Source organism: Schistocerca serialis, chromosome 1 (assembly GCF_023864345.2).
Source record: "Schistocerca serialis cubense isolate TAMUIC-IGC-003099 chromosome 1, iqSchSeri2.2, whole genome shotgun sequence".
NCBI classification, from domain to species: Eukaryota; Metazoa; Arthropoda; class Insecta; order Orthoptera; family Acrididae; genus Schistocerca; species Schistocerca serialis.
In genome coordinates, this window is record NC_064638.1 from 600,697,038 (window position 1) to 600,722,233 (window position 25,196).

The following is a 25,196-nucleotide window of genomic DNA, read 5'->3' on the forward strand; positions in this document are numbered from 1 at the left end:
TTGCCTCTCCTCTGCCAACCCTATAATGTATAATGCACTTTGCTTTCCTCTCTCTTATTAACTTGTGCATGATATTTTAGCAGTAATCTCTTTCTTACTTATAGCCCTGCCTTCCTCCTTTAAGCTCTCATGTTTTCAAATCTTGTCTAGTACAGTCCCCAACAATCAGTCTTTCCTTCTCATCCCCTCTGGTAAGTCTTCACTGACCTGGAGTTCTGGGTGGCTTTTCCAAACTCTATCCCTTTTCCTAAACCTCACCAGTTGTTTTCCTTCATCCCTCTTCCTTCCCTTTCAACTCTTCAGCCAGGAGGAGAAGACACTGGCTCCAAAAGCTTGCAGACTTTAATACCTTTTATATGTGTGTTTTCCTGCTGCTGCATGGTGACTATATTTCTTATCTATTCACTTAAATTATATTTTCACACACTGATTACATTCATTGATTTATTAGCCAACATTAACACTATGTAACACCACCTCTAGCCTTGATAATGGCCTCAAGTCGGCAGGGAAGAGAGTATGCATATTTCTTCAGGTGCGTCATTTCCAGCTGAACCCACACAGCTATCGCATTCCAGTGTGTTGATTGTGAAGTTTCACCCACTGTTCCAAATAGTTCCACACATTTTCTATAGGATTAAGATCAGCTGACTTAAAAGGGCCAGTTGAGGTGCAATAGGCCCTGTGAACATGGCTGTTATCATCTGCATATTCATCATGATGTAGAAGAAAGGAAAACACTTTGTTACTGAGAAGTCTGAAATAAATATCGTGCTTTACATCCCAAAAACAGCCCCAAAACATCATAGAACGCTCTGACCTGAAATACATCCTCCACACATTGTAGGTTAAACTTCTGATTGGGCCGTCAGTGCACTCAGTGCCATGCATAATTTCAAAAGAGGACAAATAGTGTCTCATAGGACCACAGTATGTGCCCAGCTGTTGCCCAGTTTCTGTGGTGTATGACTAATTGAAGATGTGCCACTTTGTGCATTTGTAAGCAATGGAATTTTGGAAGATACTCACACTATATGTCCTGTGGATACAGTTGGTTTTGCAAAGGTCCCCAGGAACTGTAGAGATATTCCTGCATTCAACAACTGCAGCAATTCCTGTTGAGTTTGAAGCTGATAATCCTTGACAAGGAGTTATACTCTTCTTTGCTCCCTGTTGATCAGAAACGTTTTATGACCACTATTATTAAACTCTTTTACTTGGCTGTGAATTTTTAACCGTTCCTTGTAGACATGTTGGACAATCTGCATTGCTACATCAAGATATTGGCCACCTTCATCTGTGATGTGGTCATGGGCATATCCAAACACAAAAACTCCTTCAGCTGTTCGGTAACATCTCCACATCAACCCATATTATCCTGCTGATTACATGCAATTGGCTGGCACATTACCTAGTTTTGCCTGCCATGATTTAAGTGAGCAGTGGAGGGTTACATGATCGCCAGTTACTGTGTTGTTATACACCATCTATAGCAATCAGTGTATTCTTTTAAAGGGGTGACTAATATGTTACATTAGCCTACTTAGCTATTTATTTCTTGATTAAGAAATAGAAACATCATGGATTTTTAAAAGTGTGCTCACACTTGCATAAATATTTCACTAAAAGTGAAAGATGTTAATTATTATGAGTTTCAAAACTGCTACAAACATCATTTATTCATAAAAGGTGCACTGAAACAATATTTCTTGTTCTCAACATATAGCAGAGATGCTGAGTCGCAGATAGGCACAACAAAGAGACTCTCACAATTATAGCTTTTGGCCATTAAGGCCTTCTTCAACAAACACACACACACACACACACGTGTGCACGACTGCAGTCCTGTGTGTGAATTGTAACTGCATAAGTGCTCGTGTATGCATGCATGTGTCTGTTGTTGAAGAAGGCCTTAATAGCCGAAAGCTATAATTGTGAGAGTCTTTTTGTTGTGCCTATCTGTGACTCAGCATCTCTGCTGTATGGTGAGTATCAACTTTCCTTCTCATAATATTGTTATATTCCATCCTGGATTTTCCATTGTTTAATATTTCTTTTAGTCCACCAATAAATTTTTTGAAATTACATTGTAATAACTGGGCTTGATATTGTGCATATGAAACTGAAGCTTTAAATTCAACCAAAGGAAGAATTATAAGACAGAATTTCCATTTTTTCACTTTGTTACAGAAGGCAGGAAAGCAAGCTGTAGTGTGTGGAAAAAATGAAACTTTTTTGATTGGAGAAGAGATGTGTGTGTCATTGCTTGTTTCCAATAAATACAAGTATTTGTACTTTCAATGTTTCAGACTCTCTTTACACCTGTCTGTAACTTTCCTACATAAATAGTTTGTTGATTAACGTTTTGACTAGTGAAAGATGACATCAATTTGATGTAGAAACTTAGAACACATTCTAAGCTCAAACATAATGAGATATCTTGAAGAGAATGACCTTCTCCATTCCAACCAGCATAGATTGTGAAAATGTTGATGATGCAAAACTCATGTCACACTTCTCTCATGTGATATACTGACAGCTTTGGATCAAAACAGGCAGATAGATGCAATATTTCTTAATTTCTGAAAAGCATTTGACTCAGTACCACATCTACACTTATTGTCAAAAGTGCTATCATATGGGATATAAAGTGAAATTTGCTACTGGATTGAGGACTTTTTTTGTAGGAAGGGCACAACATGTTATCTTGGATGGAGAGTCATTGTCAGATGTAGAAGTAACTTTGAGCATGCCACCAGGAAATTGTGTTGGGACCCTTGCAATTCATGTTGTATATTAATGACTTTGTAGACAATATTAATAGTAACCTCAGACATTTTGTAGATAATGCAGTTATCTATAATGAAGTACTGCATGAAAGAAGCTGCGTAAATATACAGTCAGATATTGGTCAGATTTCAAAGTGGTGCGAAGATTGGCAACTTGCTATAAATGTTCAAGAATGTGAAACTGTGCACTTCAGAAAATGAAAAACACAGTATCCTATAACTGTATCATCAGTGAGTCAACATTGAAATCAGCCAACTCATATGAATACTGGGGTATAGCATTCTGTGGAGATATTAAATGGAATGATCACATAGGCAGCCGTGGGTAAAGCAGGTGATAGACTTTGGTTTATTGGTACAATACTGGGGAAGTGCAATCAGTCTACAAAGGAGATTGTTTACAAATCAGTCATGCAACCAATTTTGGAATATTGCCAAACAGGACTAACGGGGGATATTGAACTTCTACAGAGATGGGCAGCACAAGTGGTGACAGGTTTGTTTCACCTGTGGGAGAGTGTCATTGAGATGTTGAAAGAACTAGACTGGCAGATTCTTGAAGATAGATATAAATTATCCCAAGAAAGTCTACTAACAAAGGTTCAAGAACTGGCTTTAAATGATGCCCTGGGAACAGACTGCCAACGGCCTTGCCGCAGTGGTAATTCTGGTTCCTGTCAGATCACTGAAGGTAAGTGCTGTTGGGCTTGGCTAGCACTTGGATGGGTCACCATTCGGGTTGCTGAGTGCTGTTGGTAAGCGGGGTGCCTTGTAAGGCCAATTGAGGAGCTATGTGATTGAAAAGTAGTGGCACCAGTCACGAAAACTGACAATGCCAGGAGGGCAGTGTCCTGACCACATGTCACTCTCTATTTGTATCCGGTGACACCTAAGAACAGAATGACACAGTGACCAGTCAATACTGTTGGGCCCTCGAGGTCTGTATGGACAGTGTTTGTTTTAGGAACATACTACAACCCCCTAAATATCATTCACACAGGGATCATGAGGATAAGATTAGAATAATTACCGCACAAACAGAGGTATTCAGACAATCATTTTTCCCATGCTCCTTACATGAATAGAACAGGAAGAAATACTAATAACTGGTACAATGGGACATACTATCCGCCATGCACTTCACAGTGGTTTGCAGAGTATAGATGCAGACATGGAAAGTGATGAAATTTCCCAGTATTTGTGGATTCATGGCCTTCTATCTCTTTTGTCTTTTTAAATCAAATATTGTGTTCCATATGTTACAGTGTGTGGGCTCAGTTGCTAGATCGCCGGCAGCAGCGTCTTGAGCTAGTCCTTTTATCTGTGGATAACTTCCTAGAACCTCCACCAAATGTTTATAGTATAGACAAACCACCAGCTGCACCAAGCCCTGCAGTTAGAGTGATCTACACACAGCACTCGGACATATGGATAAATGTAAGTATTTTTTAAAAAAGTATGTTAGAAATTAAAATATGAAGTTGCAACAAATGTGTATTCGACTGCTAAATAGAAAATAGTACCATTTGGTATGTGTTACCAATGAGATGGCACAACGGTGAGGGTAATGTATTTATGTCCAGGTTGAACAACAGTCCAGATTTAGGTTTCCAGAGATTTCCCAAAATCAGTTAAGGTGTTTGTCAGCATAGTTTCTCCTTCTAATAGGGCACGTATATGTGCACATGTACAACAAACTTTTATATCATTCCAAAGTTGTAAAGTCCTTTCTGATTCACCCTGTACATCAACTGTCTCTCCCTATAGCATATCCCTATTTTTGTCAGTTTCAAACATCTTGTACCATTTTATATTGTTAAATGCTTTTCCAGGTTGACAAATCTTATGAACGTTCTTCTTGATTTTTCTTCAGTCTTGCTTCCATTATGAACTGCAACGTCATAACTGTCACGCAACTCGGATGCCTGAGCTTTTAAGCTGATTGTGCAATAATTCTGGACATTGTTGGCTTTTACAATCTTTAGAAATGTTTTGATGAGGTTTTTCTGAAACAATGATGGTATGGTGACAGTCTTGTACATTCTACATACAAATGTGAATAACTGTGTTGTTGTCACTTCCCTCCATGATTTTAGAAATTGTGGTGGAATGTTATCTATCCCTTGTGCCTTATTTTAAGTTTTCCAAAGCTCTTTAAAATTCTAATTCTAATACTGGATCCCCTGCTATTCCCTACTGACTCCTGTTTCTTCTTCTGTCATGTCATCAGACAAGTCCTCCCCCCTCATAGAGGCCTTCATTGTACTCTTTCCATCCATCCGCACTCTCTTCTACATTAAACACTGGAATTCCCATTGCACTCTTAATGTTTCCTCCCCTGCTATTATGGTTGTTTTGACTTTTCTGTATGTTGAGTCAGTCCTTCCTTCTGACAATCATATCCTTTTCAATTTATTCACATGTTCCATGTAGCTGTTTCACCTTTGCTTCCCTGCACTTCCTGTTTATTTCATTCCTAAGAGTCTTGTATTTCTGTATTCCTGAATTTATTTGAACAAAATTGTACTTCCTTGTTTCATCGATCAGTGAAAGTAAATCTTTTTGTTACCAATGGTTTTCTCACCGTTACTTTCCTAGAACTTGTGTTTTTCTTTTCGACTTCTGTGATTGTGCTTTTTAGAGCTGTCCATTCCTCTTCATCTGAACCACCTATTGAGGCTATTCATTATAGCAGTATGTACACTATGTGATCAAAAATATCTGGACATCTGGCTGAATATGACTTAAAAGTTCGTGATGCCCTTCATCGGTAGTGCTGGAATTCAATACAGCGTTGGCTCACTCTTAGCCTTGATGACAGCTTCCACTCTCACAGGCACATGTCCAGTCAGGTGCTGGAAGTTTCTTGGGGAATGGCAGCCCATTCTTCACTGAGTGAGTGCTGCACCGAAGAGAGGTATCGATGTTGGTCAGTGAGGCCTCGCACGAAGTCGGCATTCCAAAACATCCAAGGGGTGTTCCATAGGATTAAGGTCAGGAATCTGTGCAGGCCAGTCCATTACAGGGATGGTATTATCATGCAGCCACTCCAGCACAGGCCGTGTGTTATGAACATGTGCTCAATCGTGTTGAAAGGTGCACTCGTGAGCCCCGAATTGCTCTTCAACAGTGGGCAGCAAGAAGGTGCTTAAAACATTAATGTAGGCCTGTGCTGTGATAGTGCCAAAGAAAACAACAAGGGTGCAAGCCCCCCTCCATGAAAAACACGACCACACCACGACACCACTGCCTCCGAATTTTACTGTTGGCAGTACACAAGCTGGCAGATGATGTTCACTGGGCATTCGCCATACCCACACCCTGACATTGGATTGCCACATTGTGTACCGTGATTCATCACCCCCACACAACGTTTTTCCACTGTCCAGTTGTCCAAACGTTTATGCTCCTAACACCGAGCGAGGTGTCATTTGGCTTTTACCGACGTGATGTGTGGCTTATAATCAGCCACTCGACCATGAAATCCATGTTTTCTCACCTCCCGCCAAACTGTCATAGTACTTGCAGTGGATGCTGATGCAGTCTGGAATTCCTGTGTGGTGGTCTGGATAGTTGTTTGTCTATTACGGATTATGACTTCCTTCAATTGTCAGTGGTCTCTGTCAGTCAACTGACTTGGTCGGCCTGTATGCTTTTGTGATGTACGTGTCCCTTCACAGTTCCACTTCACTATCATATCAGAAACAGTGGGTCTAGGGATGTTTAGGAGTGTGTAAATCTTGCATACAGGTGTGTGACACAAATGACACCCAATCACCTGACTACGTTCGAAGTCCGTGAGTTCTGTGGAGCATCCCATACTGCTCTCTCACGATGTCTAATGACAACTGGGGTTGCTGATATTGAGTACCTGGCAGTTGGTGGCAGCACAATGCAGCTGATATGAAAAACATATTTTTTGGGGGTGTCCGGATACTTTTGATCACATAGTGTATATCCACAGAAAACTTCCAAGTGTATCTCTTCATTCCTTAGGATTTCCATATCCCACTTCTTTGCATATTGATTCTTCATGATGAATCTCCCAAACTTCAGCCTAATTTTCGTCATTACTAAATTGTGATCTGAGTCTAAATTTGCTCCTGGCTGCACCTTACAATCCACTATCTGATTTTGGAATCTCTGCCTGACCACGACGCAATCTAACTGAAATCTTACCCTATCTCCTACTCTTTTCCAAGTATATCACTTCCTCTTGTGATTCGATATTACTAGCTGAAACTTATTGCTGAACTCAATTAGTCTTTCTCCTCTTTGAAGCCTACAACCAAGCCCATATTCTCCCGAACCGTTTGTTCAGTTCCTTCCCCTACAACCTTGTTCCAACACCATTAACTATTAGATTTTTATCTCCTTTTATGTACTGAATTGCCCATTCAGTATCCTCATATACTTTCTGTATCACTTCATTTTCTGCTCGTGACATTGGCATTTATACTGGAACTGTTGTGGTCAGTGTTGGTTTGCTGTTGATGCTAATAACAACCCTATAACAGAACTGTTCACAGTAACTCACTCCCTGCCCTACCTCCCTATTCTTAATGAATCTTACTCCAGTTGCCATTTTCTGCTACTGTTGATATTACCCTGTAGCCACCTGACCAGAAATCCTCGTCTTTTTTCCATTTAACTGGACTGACCCCACTATGTCTAGATTTAGCCTTATCATTTCCATTTTCAGATTTTCTGTCTGTCCGACCATGTTCAAACTTCTAACATTCCACACCCCAACTTGTAAAATGTTATCCTTTTGTTGCTTATTCAATCTCCACCTTTTTGGGGCAGCTTACCACCTCAAGAGCAAGAGACTGCCCTGAAACTGAATCCACTCCTCCACCCTCTTTGAAATCATTAATAATTTAAGTGTTTTGATTGCTATAGTTGGAGTCACAAACGATGACAGTCGAGTTAAGGCTTGTTCCGTACACCTACATGTCACGCATTCTCCGATAGCCAATGAGCAATCAGTATTGTTCTGAGGGCTCTGCTGTGAATGAGATAGCCTATGCAAGCATAAAATGCAGTTTAACAAGTTTTTAGTGAATTTTTATTCAATTTGTTGCAATTTGTCGTTGCTGGTGGTTGTGGTAAGTAACAAATTCTACATAAGCAAGTGAGACACACAATTTACAGGACACATGCTTTCGTCAAGTGCAAAGCTCATGTGTACATGTACTGCATCTATTGCCTGGGACTTGCAATAATGCAGTTCCCTACCCATACCTTGACCTGTTCAAGCTATCATCATCCGTGAAGCATACTATGATCAAAGACACTATCCTAGACCACCCAAAATCCCAAACCTTCTCACCTTGATCAGATTGATTGATGATATCTTCATGATCTGGACTGAGGGTGAGGACACCCATCCACATTCGTCTGGAACTTCAACACCTTCTCCCCAATTCGCCTTTACTTTGTCCTTTTCAACCCAACAAGCCACTTTCCTTGATGTTGACCTCCATCTCAAGGATAACTACATCAGTATCTGTCCATATCGAACCTACCAACCTTCAGCAATACCTCCACTTCGACAGTTGCCACCCATTCCATAACAACAAGGCCCTTCCATACAGCCTAGCCATCTGTGTCGTCACATCTGCAGTAAAGAGCAGAACCTCTCCAAATATACCAAGCATCTCACTGAGGCCTTCATGGACTGAAATTATCCACCAGCCTTGTACAGAAACAGATCTCCTTTGACTTGTTTCTCCAATCACCTCCCACCTCCCACATACCTATTGTTCTGCCACAAAGGAGCACTCCCCTCTTGACTCAGTACCACCAAGGCCTAGAGCGACTCAATCAAATTCTTTGCCAGGTTTTTGACTACCTCTTGTTGTGTCCTGAAATGGGGAATATCCTATCCATTATCCTTTCCAGCCACTCACCTACACAATATCTTTGTCCATCCGTAATCCACCCTGCCCCCAATCCCTTGCCTCATGGCTCATATCCCTGGAACAGACCTAGATGCAAGACCTCTCCTGTACATCCACCCACAGTCACCTACTCCAGCCTGTTCACAGGTATCTCCTATCCCATCAAAGGCAGGAGAGGCCTACCTATGAAAGCAATCACGTGATCTACAAACTAACCGGCAGTCACTATTCTGCTTTCTATGTGGGCATGGTGATTAACAAGCCATCTGTCTGTGTGATGACCACTGACACTGTGTCCAAGAGTTAGCAGGACGACCCCCCCCCCCCTGCCATTCGGGTTCGGGGTAAGAATAGGCCCGCGGTATTCCTGCCTGTCGTAAGAGGCGACTAAAAGGAGTCTCAACTGTTTCGGCCGTTAATATGATGGTCCCCTAAGGGGTTTGACCACTACATTTCCAAATTTTCCATTAGTGCGTACCATTTGGGGAAGGACGCCTTATGTGGTGCGTCTTAAATCCATCTTGCCCTAAGATCTGGCACACCCGATATTGTCATGCAGTTGGATTTACATCAAGCTTCCGGCCACATCCGCTACAGTGTGTTCCGGATAGCATACATTCCCTCCTTTGTGCACTTCCATCTTTGCCCTCTTGATGTACATGGATATTTCGACACCCGACATCCAGCACGGTAGCCAGTCCATTGTGGTGGGGTCGTCATGTACCCTCTTGGTGGTAGCCCCCTGACTACACAGGGATCGCACTGCTGATGCCTGAGCTGCTACCTCGCCACATATGCCGAGGAGTAGATTCCTATCCCTCTAGGGCATCGGGACTCCCGGCAAAGGCCATCCTGCCAGGTGGTCTTTGCTGTGGCTGGGTGGTGCCCGTGGGGAGAGCCCCTGGTCGGAGTGGGTGGCATCAGGGCGGATGACCCACAATGAAGCATGGTACATCATCTCTCGCTGGTGGGCCTCCACCAGCAGTCTCTAAGCGATCGAGGTCTAACCTCAATGGAAAGAAATTTGATCAGAGATCGTTTCCCTCCCTGGCGAGTCCATGGGAGGAACGTATGGCTAAAGAAGGGAGTGGAGATTATTCACCCCGGTACCTCGTGTGTACGCGAGTTGATGGGGAATCGTTTATGTCTACCAAGCCCCAGTTTTTTGTGGAGTGTTTAGAGGACAAGTTCAGGGAGGTGGAAGGCTTGTCCAAAATGCGCTCTGGGTCGGTTCTCATCAAAACAGCATCCTCTGCCCAGTCACGGAGGTTGCTCACTTGTGACAAGTTGGGGGATGTTTCCGTCACCATCACTCCCCATAAAAGTTTAAACATGGTCCAGGGATCTTCTACTGCAGTCCGACGATGAACTATGCGCCAATCTAGAACGACGGGGTGTTCACTTCATCCGGCGCATCCATCGGGGTCCGAGGGATAATCAGGTAGCCACCGGTGCCTTCATCTTGGCCTTCGATGGTGATGTTTTACCCGAAAAGGTCAAGGTGATGGTTTACCGCTGTGATGTGAAGCCATATATCCCTCCTCTGTTGCGGTGTTTTAAATGCTGGAAGTTTGGGCACACGTCATCCCGCTGTACTTCCGGCATCACATCCTTCGCATCCCAATACTCCATGTGCTCCACCTCCCATCTGTATTAACTGTGGAGAATACCATTCCCCCTGCTCGCCGGACTGTAGGATCATCCAGAAAGAACGGAAGATAATGGAATATAAAACCCTGGACCGCCTGACCTACTCTGAGGCTAGGCGGAAATATGAGAGGCTCCATCCTGTGCCAATGACGTCAAATTACGCCACTGCTGCAACGACGGTCCTTCCATCTCCTGTGTCGTCCTGTACGGTTGGTTCTATGATTGCTCAGAATCCAACAGCCCCCTTGATTGTGGGGGGCACTTCACACCCTGTTGCTTGTGCTCCATCTTCTTCAGGAGCAACGCCCTCCCAACCATCGGGGACATCAGCTCCCCCTTCCCAGCCGGAGAAGCGTAAGACTTCTTCGGCTACTCTCGCCAGGAAGGGGTCCCTTGGGGACCTCCCTTCACAAGTTCCGACCAGTGGAAAAGCGGACACCCGCAAGTGGCTGAAACAACCACCAGTCCCTGGTCGTAGGGCCTCACGGTCGTCGTCCGTCCCTGAGACTGACCCTGTGAAGCCCTCCAAGCCTGAACCACCGAAGGCACAAGAGAGAAACAGAAACAGAAGAAAGTCCCCAAGAATACCGACATTGTGGTGGCACCCGTCCCACCGCTTCCTACAAGCTCTGCGTCTGAGGACGAGGTGGAGATTCTGGCGTCTGCTGAGGACCTCGATCTCGCCGGTCCCTCAGAAACCATGGATAGCACTAGCACAGGTGCTCAGTCGGAAGCAGCAGGTGACCCAGCGGCGTAATCTGCCTTCCAAGTCCTGTCACGCCTTTCTCAGACATGGACAGTACCATCCTCCAGTGGAACTGCAGCGGTTTCTTCCGCCATCTAGCTGAGCTCCGACAACTTATCAGCCTTCGCTCTTTCTTCTGCATTGCTCTTCAGGAAACTTGGTTTCCAGCAATGCCAACCCCCGCCCTCCGTGGCTATCGGGGCTATTTTAAGAACCGGGCAGCTTATGAAAGGGTGTCTGGTGGCATCTGCATCTATGTCCTTAACTCTCTTCACAGTGAGTCTGTCCCTCTACAAACAGCTTTAGAGGCTGTCGCTGTTCGGGTGTGGACGCCACAGGCTGTTACCGTCTGCAGTCTTTACCTTCCACCGGATGGTGATGTTGCGCAGCATGTCCTGGCTGCGCTGATAGCCCAATTGCCGCCACCTTACTTGTTACTGGGCGACTTCAATGCCCATAACCCTCTGTGGGGTGGGTCAGTGGTGACAGGTCGCGGCGCCACCATTGAGCATTTCTTGGCACAGCTGGATCTTTCGCTTTTAAATGATGGTTCCTTCACACACTTCAGCGTGGCGCATGGCACGTACTCCACCATCGACCTTTCGATCTGCAGCCCTAGTCTCTTACCATCTGTCCAATGGAGAGTGCATGACGATCTGTGTGGTAGTGACCACTTTCTGATCTTTCTGTCACTGCCACGGCGACACTCTTCTGGGCGCCCTAGCAGATGGGCTATGAATAAGGCTGACTGGGACTTGTTATCCTCCTCTGCCGCTATTGAGCCTCTCTCTAATGATGACATTGATGCGGTGGTTCAATCGGTCACCACCGGCATCGTTACTGCCGCCGAATCTGCCAATCCCCGTTCTTCTGGGTCCCGTCGGTGGCGGACTGTGCCTTGGTGGTCGCCTGAGATCGCTGAAGTGATTAAAGATCACCGGCGGGCGCTCCAGCGTCACAAGCAACATCCCTCCATAGGCCACCTTATCGCCTTCAAACGGCTGCGTGCACGAGCACGCCTCCTTATCCGCCAAGGCAAGCAGGAGTGCTGGTGAGCGGTATGTGTCCACCATTGGCCTCCATGTCACTCCATCGCAGGTCTGGGCCAAGATTCGACGCGTCTACGGCTATCGGACCCCTGTCAGCATCCCTGCGCTCTCACTGAATGGAGCATTGTACAGACTCCGACGAAATTGCCAACAGCTTGGCAGAGCATTTTGCTCTGAGTTCTGCTTCTTCCAATTACCCACTGGCCTTCCGCTACGTTAAAGGGCGGATGGAATGTCGGAGCCTTCCTTTTTGAACCCACCATCCGGAATCCTACAATGTTCCATTCAGTGAGTGGGAATTTCACAGTGTCCTCGCCGCTTGTCCTGATACCGCTCCTGGGCCAGATGGCATCCACTGTCAGATGCTAAAACACCTTTCAGTGGACTGCCAGCGGCGGCTCCTCGACCTTTACAACCGTATTTGGGTCGAGGGTGAGTTTCCGTCGCAATGGCGGGAAAGTATTGTTATCCCCATTCTGAAACCAGGCAAGAATCCTTTGGAGGTGGACAGCTACCGTCTCATTAGCCTCACCAATGTTCTTTGCAAGTTGCTTGAACGGATGGTGAGCTGGCGGTTGAACTGGGTACTGGAGTCTCGGGGCCTTCTGGCTCCATCTCAGGGTGGGTTCCGTAAAGGCTGCTCCGCCGCCGACAATCTGGTGAGCCTGGAGTCGGCCATTCGTACTGCCTTTGCCCGCCGTCACCACCTGGTTGCTGTCTTTTTCGACATGCGGTAGGCATACGATACAACATGGCGTCATCACATCCTTTCTACACTTCATGGATGGGGTCTTCGGGGCCCTCTGCCGATCTTTATCCGCAATTTTCTGTCGTATCATACCTTTCGCGTGCAAGTCGCGGCCTCCCGAGTCCAGGAGAATGGGGTACCACAGGGATCTGTCCTCAGTGTCTGCCTGTTTTTAATTGCCATAAACGGGCTCGCTGCAGCGGTGGGATATTCTGTCTCCGCTTCCCTGTATGCTGACGACTTCTGCCTTTACTACAGCTCTATTGGCATTGCAGCTGCTGAACGTCAGCTACAGGGCGCAATCCGTAAGGCGCAGTCTTGGGCTGTCGCTCATGGGTTTCAGTTTTTGGCAGCCAAGACCTGCGTTATGCATTTCTGCCAGCGACGCACTGTCCACCCGGAGCCGAAGCTTTATCTTGATGGCGAACTTCTTGCTGTGGTTCAGACGCAGAGGTTTTTGGGTGTAGTTTTTGATGCCCGGTTGACTTGGCTGCCTCATATTCAGCAGCTTAAACAGATGTGTTGGCGGCATGTAAATGCTCTGCGATGCCTGAGCCACATCAGGTGGGGCACTGACCGATCTACTCTCTTACAGCTCTACCAGGCAATAATCCAGTCCCGTCTGGATTATGGGAGCCTGGCTTATGGCTCAGCATCCCCATCTGCGTTGCGGGCACTGGACCCAATCCTCAACAGCGGGATACGCCTTGCCACTGGTGCTTTCCAGACCAGCCCAGTGGACAGCATACTTGCGGAGGCAGGTGTCCCTCCATTGCGGTTAAGGTGCCAAAATTTACTGGCCGCTTATGCTGCCCATGTTTTTAGCTTGCCCGTGCATCCAAACTGTCGTCTCCTGTTCCCGCAATCGGTTGTCCATCTGCCAGCACATCGGCCCCGGTCAGGTTGTACGATCGCAGTCCGCGTCAAAGAGCTTCTCTCCGGGCTTAAGGTTTTCACTGTTCCACCTCCTTTTCGGGCCACTTTGCGTACACCCCCATGGTGTGTTCCTCGCCCTTGCCTTCAGCTCGACTTGGCACAGGGTCCGAAGGACTCAGTCCCTCCAGAGGCCTTCCGCTGCCGCTTTCATTCCATCCTGGCCACGTATCAGGGCTCAGGCATTGTTTACACTGACGGTTCAATGGTTGCTGGTCGTGTTGGTCATGCACTAACTCTAGGGGACCATTCCGAACAACGTTCATTGCCGGCTGGCTGCAGCGTTTACACTGCTGAGCTGGTCGCCATCTTACGTACCCTAGAGTATATCCGCTCCTGCTCAGGTGAGTCCTTCGTGCTCTGTAGCGATTCCCTGAGCGGTTTACGAGCTCTCGACCAGTGTTTCCCTCGTTCTCGTCTGGTGATGGCTATCCAGGAGTCCCTGCATACTGTTGCCCTTTGCGGCCGCTCTGTGGTCTTTGTGTGGACGCCAGGCCATGTTGGGATACCCGGCAATGAGGATGTTGACCGCCTGGTGAAAGAGGCCACCAGTAAACCATCTCTGGACGTTGGCCTCCCGGAGACTGATTTGCGAGCAGTCCTCCGCCGAAAAGTTCTTGCGCTCTGGGACGCTGAATGGCACGATCTAACCACGCCCAATAAACTCCGTGCTATAAAGGACACTACAACTGTGTGGCGTTCCTCCATGCGAGCCAACCGCAGTGACTCCGTTGTCCTTTGTCGGCTCCGTATTGGCCATACCCGGGTGACGCACGGTTATTTATTGCATCGTGAGGACCTGCCTCTGTGTCGCTGTGGGGCGGTTTTGACGGTGGTGCACATTTTATTGTCTTGTCCACTTTTAGCTGTGCTCAGGCAGACCTTTGCGCTGCCTGATACGCTCCCTGCCATTTTAACTGATGACCCTGCTATGGCTGACTTAGTTTTACGTTTTATTCGGGCAGGGGGTTTTTATCATTCAATCTGAGTGTTTCTGTTTTATTTTATTGTCTTGTGCTGATTCTGGCCTTTGGCCTACGATTTTAAACTGAGTTTTTAATGTGTTCTCGGTGGTTGGCTTTTCCTTTTTTATCTCTATGGTCGGCCAACCACTGTCACACTCTGTGTGGTTGTAATTTGTTTTGTCTGTTCGTTGAGTTTTTCTTGTCCTGTGTCATCTGTTGTCTCCATTATCCGTTTTTTTTTTTTTTTTTTTTCCTACTCTGTGTTGATGTTTTTAAGTTTTGGAACAAGGGACCGATGACCGTTGCTGTCTGGTCCCTTAAACCCACAAACCAACCAAGTTAGCAGGACCACACATATGCTAACATGTCACCAAACACAAGTGATTCACTTTAATGATTGCTTCACAACCTGCACCATTGGATCCTTCCCACCAATACTAGGTTTTTTGAACTGTGCAGATGAGAACATTCCTTGCAATATGTCATACAGTCATATAACCAAATTTGCCCCAACCTTGACTAATCCCATTCCTCCACTTAACCTGTACCCTTCCCTGCTCCCATTTCTGTGCTACACAACCTTCTTTCTATTCCAACAACACATCCATCAGTCTTCTTCCCCTTCTCTAGCCCTCTCGTTTTCCACTCACCTCCCACCCCTCCCCCAAATTTTTTACAGACAGTCCGGCCACAGTGGCCTGAGATCATGGTAATGGTGTGTTGTTAATTGGTGTTTGATACCTGTCCGAGCCTATAATGTTTATTTCTTGCCAGTTGTTGTCATGTATAAGGGTCATTAATAATTAAAGAGAGAGATTGGGCTGGTGGAAAAACTGTTAGTAGGGAAAGTTTGGTACTTTTATGGCTTTAAGTTGGCATCACTGGGATGAGCCCTGATCAGCGGTTGTATCAACATTGTTTTATTTATAACCTTAAAAATAAATTTCAAGATGGCGAGTCTGCTTGAAATGTTGAATAACATTCTGTTGTTTGTTTTTTACTTGCTGAAGGCGAGGAACCAGTGAATATATACTGTAGGATGCCTAAAGTTTATGGTGAAGGTTGCATGAATTGCACAAATTTTTACAAGTGGGTAGAGCAGTTCAGAAATGGTTGCGACTCAGTGACTGATGAATACGATTCTGGCTGACCAGTTGCAGTTTCATCTCCCTCACTTGAAAGTTGAATTGATGACATTATTCGTGCTGACCGCCACGTGATTGTGGAAATGATAGTTGATAAGGTTCAAGTTAGTACTGGTACAGTTCATAACACTACCTGTAACAAGCTGAAGTATCGCAAAACATGTGCAGGATGGGTCCCAAAGGAGTTACACGGCTACACAAGGAAACAAGGATGAGAGTGTGCACAGAACTAAAGGAACGCTATGAAAGAGAAGGTGAGCACTTCCTCAACAAACTTTTAATTTTTGATGAAACTTGGTTTCACTATTATGAGCCAGAATCAAAAAGACAAAGCATGGAGTGGAAGCACACCAACTCATCTGTCAAGAAAAAATTCAAAACCTGAGCATCAGCTGGAAGAGTCATATTGATGGTGTTTTGGGATGCTTAAAGTTCAGTTTTTTTTATTGTCTCGAAGAGCTGCATACAATGAACAGCCAATACTACTCGGATTTGTTTTTAAACAATGTGAAGCCAGCCATGAGAGAGAGATGTCGTGGATCTCAGAGGAGAGGGGTGATTCTCCAGCAAGACAATGCACGTCCTCATATTGCTCAACTAACCTGCGAAACCATCGACAAAATGGCCTGGGAAGTACTGCCTCATCCCCCTTAAGTCCTGATTTAGCACCTAGTGAGTTTCATTTGTTTGGTGCACTGGAGGAGGCATTACATGGGAAAAGGTTCCAGGACAACGAGGATGTGAGAAAGTTTGTGGGAAATTGGTTCAAACATCAAGATAGAGTTCTTTGCAGCCGGAATCAAAAAGCTTCTAGCCCATTGGAACAAGTGCTTAAATGTTCAAGGGGGTTATGTTGAAAAGTAGAAAAAGTGTTGTTTTGTAAAAATAACTGCCTTTTTCTCCAGACCAATTTGTCTCTTTAATTACTGAATTACCCTCGTATTTTACCTTTTTAAGTACTTTGAGTGACAGTCTTATTAAAGGAGTTTAGTGTTGGAGCTAGCACTCTCTGACTTCTATGTTAAATAGATGAACTGTCTAAGGATGTTGTGGGGTAGCTCATTCATCCTGCTTCTTAATCAGTCTTTATGCTTCAGAGCCCCACTGTGAAATTTTACTAATTATTTATAATTTTTATATTAATGATCTATAACTGTGTTGCAGTATTTTCTGTTTTACAGAGGTGTAGCTCCAGGTCCATCTTTGAACTGAAAACACTCAGTCTGCGATGTAAATTTCTTACCACAGTTGCCTGGTAATACCTTCAATAACAAGAACAAGCAGCTGCCTGATTCAGTATTAGAATTCGTCAGATTGTTCTTTTTCTTATGCTTTTCAGACTATAGATTTTGGTGCTTGTTATCTACTTCTCTTCGAATTGATTTCTTTTGTTGTTCTCATGCTCATGAATAACTTAAGTTTTAAATAACTGCAAAGCATTATTACCTAGTTTGGTATCCTTGTTAATTTTTGGAGCAATGTTAGTGTTAATTTACATCTCAAAAAATAATAATATTCTTGTCTTTTCAGGTAAATGAGTTACTTTATTTTTTTCCGACGAATGAGGATAGCGAAGTACGATTCATCTGGGCTAGCGAGGAGACTGGTTTTCGGCATTTGTACTTTATTACAGCCCATGTGAGTGGCGTATCTAATGGAATTGATGATGCACTCGATACTATTGAAAGTGAGTGTTTCCATTTAAAGGGTTCTGTAGTTGCGTGCAGGTGTGTTATGGTAGTTCCTAATGTTGCCCACCCTTCTGCAAAGTTAGCAAAATAACGTGCAGTTGAGGTAGTGACTGCTAGGCATTGTTTTATTAAGTAATATTTTATTGTTCCTTAAAAATAAATAAATGTTTAGTTACATTTTACAATGTGCATGTGCGTGCGTGCGCGTGTGCGCATGCAGCTGTAAAAATAATATGGTAAAGTGAGAGTAAGCTTTATAATTTTGACTCGTAAATTGACAGATAACCACAATCGTTGTCTTTTCTTCATTATCCTCTACTTTTGTATGGCTTCATCCTTCACTCTCCAACTTTCTTTTTGGACATACAATGTTCCCATATAATAAGAAAACAAATACTGTGTTTAATTTCGTGGCAAGATTGTGCAGTCGGTGTTTTCATTTGGGCAACTGTTACTTCATTTGGTCAAGTGTATTGTGGTGCATTTCTACTGTGGAACATTCATTGAAAATTGCCAAAATGTGGTGTGAAAACTTAAGTTGTACTAGAAGTATCAAAAGTATTTTTTAGTCAAAGCATGAAAGGTACAGGATAATATGGACTGAATAAACAGGTTTTTGTTTGTAAAGGAAAATAATGAAAAAATAAATTGCAGGGAAGGATAACTGATTGCTTGAGAACAAATGTGGAATGTAAACTTTGAGTAAGACTGGAGAGCTTAATTTATTAAAATGGTTAATTTTATTTTTGGATGTACTGAAAAGTCATTCCTTATTGATAAAGACTGCAATATTGCATAAATCCTTAAATTTATAGAATTTCTGTGAAATTTAAGTTTACTGAACTCTTAGATGGATACGAAATTAGTGGGATTGAGGGAAGGGAGGGGACTCTTCATGCATGTCAACAGAGACATAGCTGATAATCTATTGGTAGTAAAGAGAACAACGAACAAACAAACATTGAGAGGAGACAAACAGTAATCTGCAAATGAATGATAGGTGATAATTTAAAATGTCAGAAAATCACACTGGCAGAGGTATATTTTGTGTCCTGATGTGTCGCCCATCATTCACCTGCAGGTGAGAGGTTGCTTGTCCTCAATTTTTCTTGTGACATTTTTCAACTTTGAGTAAGAATGAAAATTCACTCTGTAGCTGAGTGGTGTGGTACATCTCTCTGCACAAACATATGAAACGAATGGCATTCCTTTGACAGCCAGTAATATGTGTAGGATACATATCTGTAAAATGTATTTAGCTTTTGTATATTTATTTCCTGCATATAGTTTGATATTTTTACCTTTCGAGGCTGTACTGCTATGGTAAAAAGGTATTAGTTTCTTTTCTTTGTGATCAGAAGTTTAGTTTTCAGATATTTACTAACCAAACCACATGGTATGATGTGTGGCTTATAATCAGCCACTCGACCATGAAATCCATATCCTTAAGAAAGCTTGTAAGCAGTTCCCCAAGTGACATTTGCCAGGTAGATTAAAAGGTGTGTGCCGGATGGGAACTTTAACTTAGACCCTTGCCTTTTGCAGGCAGTGCTCTACTGACTGAACTTCCTAGGCATGACACAAGACCCATCCTCACAGCTCTGCTTGTGCCAGTAACTCCCTCCTACTTTCAAAACTTAATATGCATTCTTCTACATATCTCACAGTACAAATGCTCCTGGAAGAAAGGATATTGGAGAGAAATGGCTTAGCAACAGCCTAGGATACACTCTACAGAATGAGTCCTCAATTTGCAGGGACAGTTGGCAGATTAAAAATTGTGATGGGCTGGAAATAGACACTGGCAGGAGTAGCACTGCAAGGATAGATAATGAGTCATTCCTGGATATATCAGTCAGTAAAGCATTGCCTGATCAAACAAGTTTGAGGGTTCAAGTCCCAGTCTTGCATGCAGTTTTAATCTGTAAGGAAGTTTCAAATGAGTGTACACTCCTCTGCAGTGTGAAAAATCATTCTGGAGACAATTCTGTAAGCTGTGACTTAGCTGTTTCTCTATGGTAGCGCTTCTTCTATGAGTGTTGGTCCTGCACCATTCTTGAGTGTAGCAAATTTGTCTGGGAAATCGAAGAATATGGTATCAACCTGGAATGCATTATCTATGACACTTTGTATCTTATGGGTAAACGGGGCTAGCTGACTTTCCTAAGATCTCTTCAGATCCATGTTGATTCATATAAAGGAGATTTATTCGTAAGACATGAATATCAAACTTGTTCCACAGTTCTACAACTGATTGGTGCCAGCAATAAAAGTTTATAACTGTCTGCATCTGTCTGATGGCCCTTTTTGAAAACAGGAATGACCTGCACCTTTTCCAGTTTCATACCTCCCGCATTTCACAAGAAACTGCTGCCAAAAGGGGAACATCTTCTGTCACACAATCTGTACAACTTTACAAGTGCCTCATCGAGTCCAGATGTATTTGCGCTGTTTTTAATGGATTCTCATTTCCATGATCACGCACCTCAATATCTGCCACTGTAGCGTATTTAGGGTATTACAATTTCTCCAAGGAAACAGTCGTGGAGGGCCAAATTCAGCATTTTGGTGTATGTCTGTCACTTTTCATTTCGGTGCCATTGTGGACATTGAGCAAGACTAAAACCTCTACAGATTTTTCATGTAGTTCATAGAAAAGGTTTACATTTGAATTCAGTTCTCACTTTTGTCAACAAAGCTTTGACTTTGCTTAAATCTGTGATGAAGCTCTATTTTCAAAGCATTTTTATACCACTGCTACTAAATCATGCTTGGAATGTACATGTTTAAAATGTATGCATTCGATTTTTAGATGTTTGTGCTCCTCATTTTCATCCCTCAAGATGATCGTTTGAAATTGACTGTTGAGATAAAGTGCACTTTTTTCCCCTATCATACTTGCTAAAAAAATATTTTCTTACACTTCTCAATTTTCCTTTTAACATCTGCAACAGCCTTATGATCACAGGTTTTCTCCTCTACAATTCAAAAAGTTTAGATCTGTTAGTTACTAGGAGCTCTAAGACATTGCCCTTGTGAATTGACACTCTAATTACTTGAAATAATTTGACAGAAAAACTGTTTGGGGAAAAAACGGTCTTAAATCCCAGTGTCTGGCAACAGCTTTAATGAAATAAATTCACATTTGCCATTTAGCCTTTCGTTGTGATTTATGTTCCAGTCAGAATTTAAGATATTGTTGTTAGTCACTTCTGATCACAGCCATCAATCTGTTTCCAGTACAGCACAGTACAGTTCAGTACAGTATGGTCATTACATTTAGTAAGTGAAATTAGTTATGGAACCTTGTGGTGAACACTCCTGCAGTTAACTAACACACATTTACAGTTTTTCTTCCCAAACTGCAAGGATGAATACTCTGCTGTCTAACGAAAATGATTTATCTACACTTATCGCTGATTCTGCCATATAATTAGTCATTGAAACTGTGAAGGTGACCCACTAATTTAAGAAAATTTTCATGAGTGTGATATGAACTCCGCCATACCAGTAGCTGTTTCATTTGTGTAGTGCAAGCCTGATAGGTTTAAACTAGGAACACGAGGAAACACATGGTTGTAAAGGAGGTACAGTTTATTGGGTCATGGAATGACATCAACAAGAATAAAATTAAAATAATTTGTGTCTTGAACACATTTAACAACTGAGGGCCCAGAGGCCCATTCTTGCCATTATAAAGACGTTATCCACGTTAGGTGTTATTAGTGTCGTACTGCAGGTACATGGTGGACTTCGTGACAGTGGTTGGTGACTGTGTGGCCCAGTGGCCACCTCGGGTATTTACAGGCACTCTATTTGAATGTTGTCACACACTACACTTGCCATAGTGGCCCAATTTAAGTCTGCTGTGGGTGGTAGGTGTAGTAACCAGTGGGCCACCACAGGTGGGGGCTACAGTTCTCAGGTTACAGTTCTCATCCAGTAAGTAGAGGTTTTCAAGAAATCCATACTCCACATCATCAGAGAATTGACCGAGGCTCTGGTTTAAGCCTCCCAATTTGTTCCAAACACCAAACACCGCAAGGTTTTTCATAAGATGCTGCCCATGCTAAGTCTGGTTCTCATCCCCATGTGTAAGCCTAGCTGTCTTTCCCAATTCAACCAACCATCTAAATGAAAGAAGGATGGCCTCACAATTTATGCAGCTTGATCCATTCATGCTGACTTGAGCCACAATTAGAAGCCAGTTGCATACAGTGCATTGAATAGCAGCTAGCACAAACTTTCCCACGTCATACATGAGATCTTCCAGCAAGGTTCCCACGTGTGTGTTGAATTCATGTGCACTGGATTACTTTCTGGACCTGCCTGCTACTTCCATGAGGAGCTCCATTACCCATCTAATGTTGGAGCTACCAACAGCCAATGTACTTATTCTCTATGCTTGTTCAGACTGGACAAGAGAATTCATCACAGGATCATCAGATGAGGCTTTTAGTAGCTTGATCTGTAGACCATGGCTTTGACTGTGTGTAATACTTGTAGAGTTTCTTGTGTGAAGATTTCAATATTATTTTATTCATCAAAAATATTGGAACACACAAAAATAGTTCATTATTGCAATTGTTATTGATATTAGACATAGCATCATTGGAATTTGACAGTCAGTTATCAAAAGCTACCGTAAAAGGAAGTTGTTTTGGTGAAACAATACTTAAGACCAAAATGCAGTGATAAGATGGCAGTTTTGGCTGCATTGAGTTATTTATTTTACACTGTTGACTGGTATGTAGTATAAGGTGCTACTTCATTAATGCTGCCATGTCATCTTGTACACTTTCGTCTGCAGGTGATCTAACCAAAACTGGTAACTAAGGATAAATAAAAGATGACTTTGACTGTTGTCACTAATTTATGCTGTTGTAGCTGAGAAAGCTGCAATGTGACGTTACTTGAATTCACACATGCTAAAAATTGGCCATTATTTTGTGAAACACTGCTTGAGACATCTGTGAACTTGGCCAAAAAAGTTGAGAGTGGGAATCAGAAATGAGGTTATCGTGTGTCTGGGAGCAATGGTTGAATGAATTGTCTCTCCTGCCATAACACCATAGTAAAATCATCTAGATAGAGAGCAACTCGTGTACTGTGGATACCATGTAAACCAGATCTACCTCAAGACTTTCTTTAAAACCTTAAAATGCTTTTCCACTTATTATGGATGTCAATTAGCTTTTAGGTCTTTCAGCGTAATAGTGACATTTAGAAAAAAATCTCCAGATTTTTATTGCATAGTGTTCCTGTCCCCCTCATCCTGGTATGGTTTCTCATTTTCATCTCTCCTCATTGAATTACTTGTTCTGAAACCTATGAAGTGCATCACTTGCACTTTTGTAAATGTTTATCAGCAGGAGTACACATTTTACCACCTGAAGGTAAGTTCTGACTGGAAATTCTTTCTCTCAATTTATGAGTTTCATTGATTGAATTTTCCTTTGATACAGAAGCATTTGCATGGTGAATCAGTCTTCCAGTATGATTACATTTTCCCATACTTAGGATGTAAATCTATTTTGATGTGGATATTTGTAAGTAATTAGACAATTTTTTTACAGTGGAAATTTGTGGTTTTTGACTACCCAAACTCTTTAACTGTAATGCATATTGTTTATTGTACAGATAGAAAACACCAGCATCTGTAATTGTCACATTGTGTGGTCTTCATATATGATCTGTGTGCCACTGTACAATGCATGACATGATTCTTTATACAAGTATTGGTGGGTTTCTATTCAAAGCATATTATTTCCAGCTTACATGCACAGCAGTACTGGAATTCATACAACTCTCAGCACAATGCACAACATACTTCCTGCCAAATGTGAGCAAGCCAGCTGAATAAATACATCACTTAAATAAAAAAAAATTAACATTTACAAAGGAGTCACTTTTTGACAAACTTTTCTGAAATTAGTTTGAAAATTTTTAAATAACTGTCTTAATGTCAGAGACTTCAACTGTAATCGTATCAGATAGCAAAATTTTTAATACATTCAGTTTATGAATATAATTAATTTCTTTGAAAAATAGCAAAGTGTATATCATATCTGTGCACAGGATGTTCCAGAAGTAATGATCAGTATTAGGGATATGACAGGAACCATCATTCGAAGCAAATATGATCTTGTAAACATGGGCTCTAGAGTGTGTACCTTAAAAGCTATGAGCATTTTTCATCTTAAACAATGTTAAATGCATCTCTTCTACTGAATAAGGGCTAATAGGTCATTAAGTATGCATTTTAGATCCCATATTTACTAAATATTCTTGCTTCAGATCAGTGATAATGTCATATCCCTGAATATTTACCATTCCTCCTAGGACACCCTTGTATAAATACAGATAACCAATTTAATCATGTTATTCAAACTATATGAAACAGATGTACCGTGAAGATGATGCACTGAGCTGCAGACAGGCAGTACTATGGAAAGATAGTTACACATTTAGCTTTCGACAAAACTAACTCTTCTTCGGAAAAGGGGACACACACACACACACACACACACACACACACACACACACACACACACACACACACAGGCTAAATGTGTAACAGTCTTTTTTTGTTGTGATTGTAACTCAGCATGTAGTCTTTACAGTGAGTTGAATTCTTTGTTTTTCCTAGTACTGGTGATGTTGCATTGTTAAAAACAAAGATTTTGTCAGTTGCTTGTTATTGGATCATATTGTAAATTTATGAGATATATTTAGATGTTCACTAAATAGTAATAGTATGTCAGTGGTCAGTTCTGATACTGCCTCCATCCCTAATTATCAAAATGCACCGAGCTCACCTTTGTTAACTTATTGTAAATGCATTATTGCATTTGTACAGAATATTATAACCTTCTTTTAAGGCCTATTTTCATTTAGCATCTAGTCTTAAAAGTTACTATGCCAAATAATACAACTACCAAGATGGACATTTTCTAGAGTTGTCCAAACTGTTGAGTGTTTGATGATGTTGGTTCTTGTATGTTTCAGATACATTCCTGCAAGCACGTGTCAGCCAAAAAATTGCTCTTACATCTGGTGACTGGGAAGTGCTGGGTCGCTCCATTTGGGTTGATCCAGATAGGCAACTAGTATACTTCCTTGGTTTGCGTGAGTCACCTCTTGAGAAGCACCTTTACGTTGTGTCACTGAGACGTCCTGATGAAGTGCGGTTGCTTACCAGACCAGGGTATTCTTACACAGTTGACTTCAACAAGGTATGAACCATGAGAAGAAAAATACTTGTTTCATTGTGCACTGCTGAGAAGGGAAATACATAGTTAAGATCTATTGCATATTTCATTGCTTTCTAAAGGGCTGAAATTTTCTGATGCAAGCTATTGAGAAAGTAAGTGTTCTAGCAATTTCATATAACTAGAGATCGCGTCGTACAATTGACCATGGTGGTGGAAGAAGCTTGACACGGAAGAAGAAGTCATTGTCAATGTTCATCATGTAGGCATATTTACAAAATAATTTGTGATGTGAATTTAAAATGACTCATTTCACATAATTATGATTTATCATGCAAATGATCCATAGAACATGAAACTAATTATG

General features: G+C 42.6%; 1 protein-coding gene across 3 annotated transcripts in view; it reads left to right on the top strand.

Moving 5' to 3' along the window:
• LOC126477140 (dipeptidyl peptidase 9) overlaps window positions 1-25,196 on the top strand; it is a 213,278-nt gene that overhangs the window by 99,539 nt on the left and 88,543 nt on the right. For all 3 annotated transcript variants that reach the window (XM_050103594.1, XM_050103595.1, XM_050103597.1), the window contains 3 exons: window positions 4,055-4,226; window positions 17,458-17,614; window positions 24,627-24,853. In XM_050103594.1, the coding sequence (XP_049959551.1) occupies window positions 4,055-4,226; window positions 17,458-17,614; window positions 24,627-24,853 (556 nt within the window). The remainder of the gene's footprint in view (window positions 1-4,054; window positions 4,227-17,457; window positions 17,615-24,626; window positions 24,854-25,196) is intronic.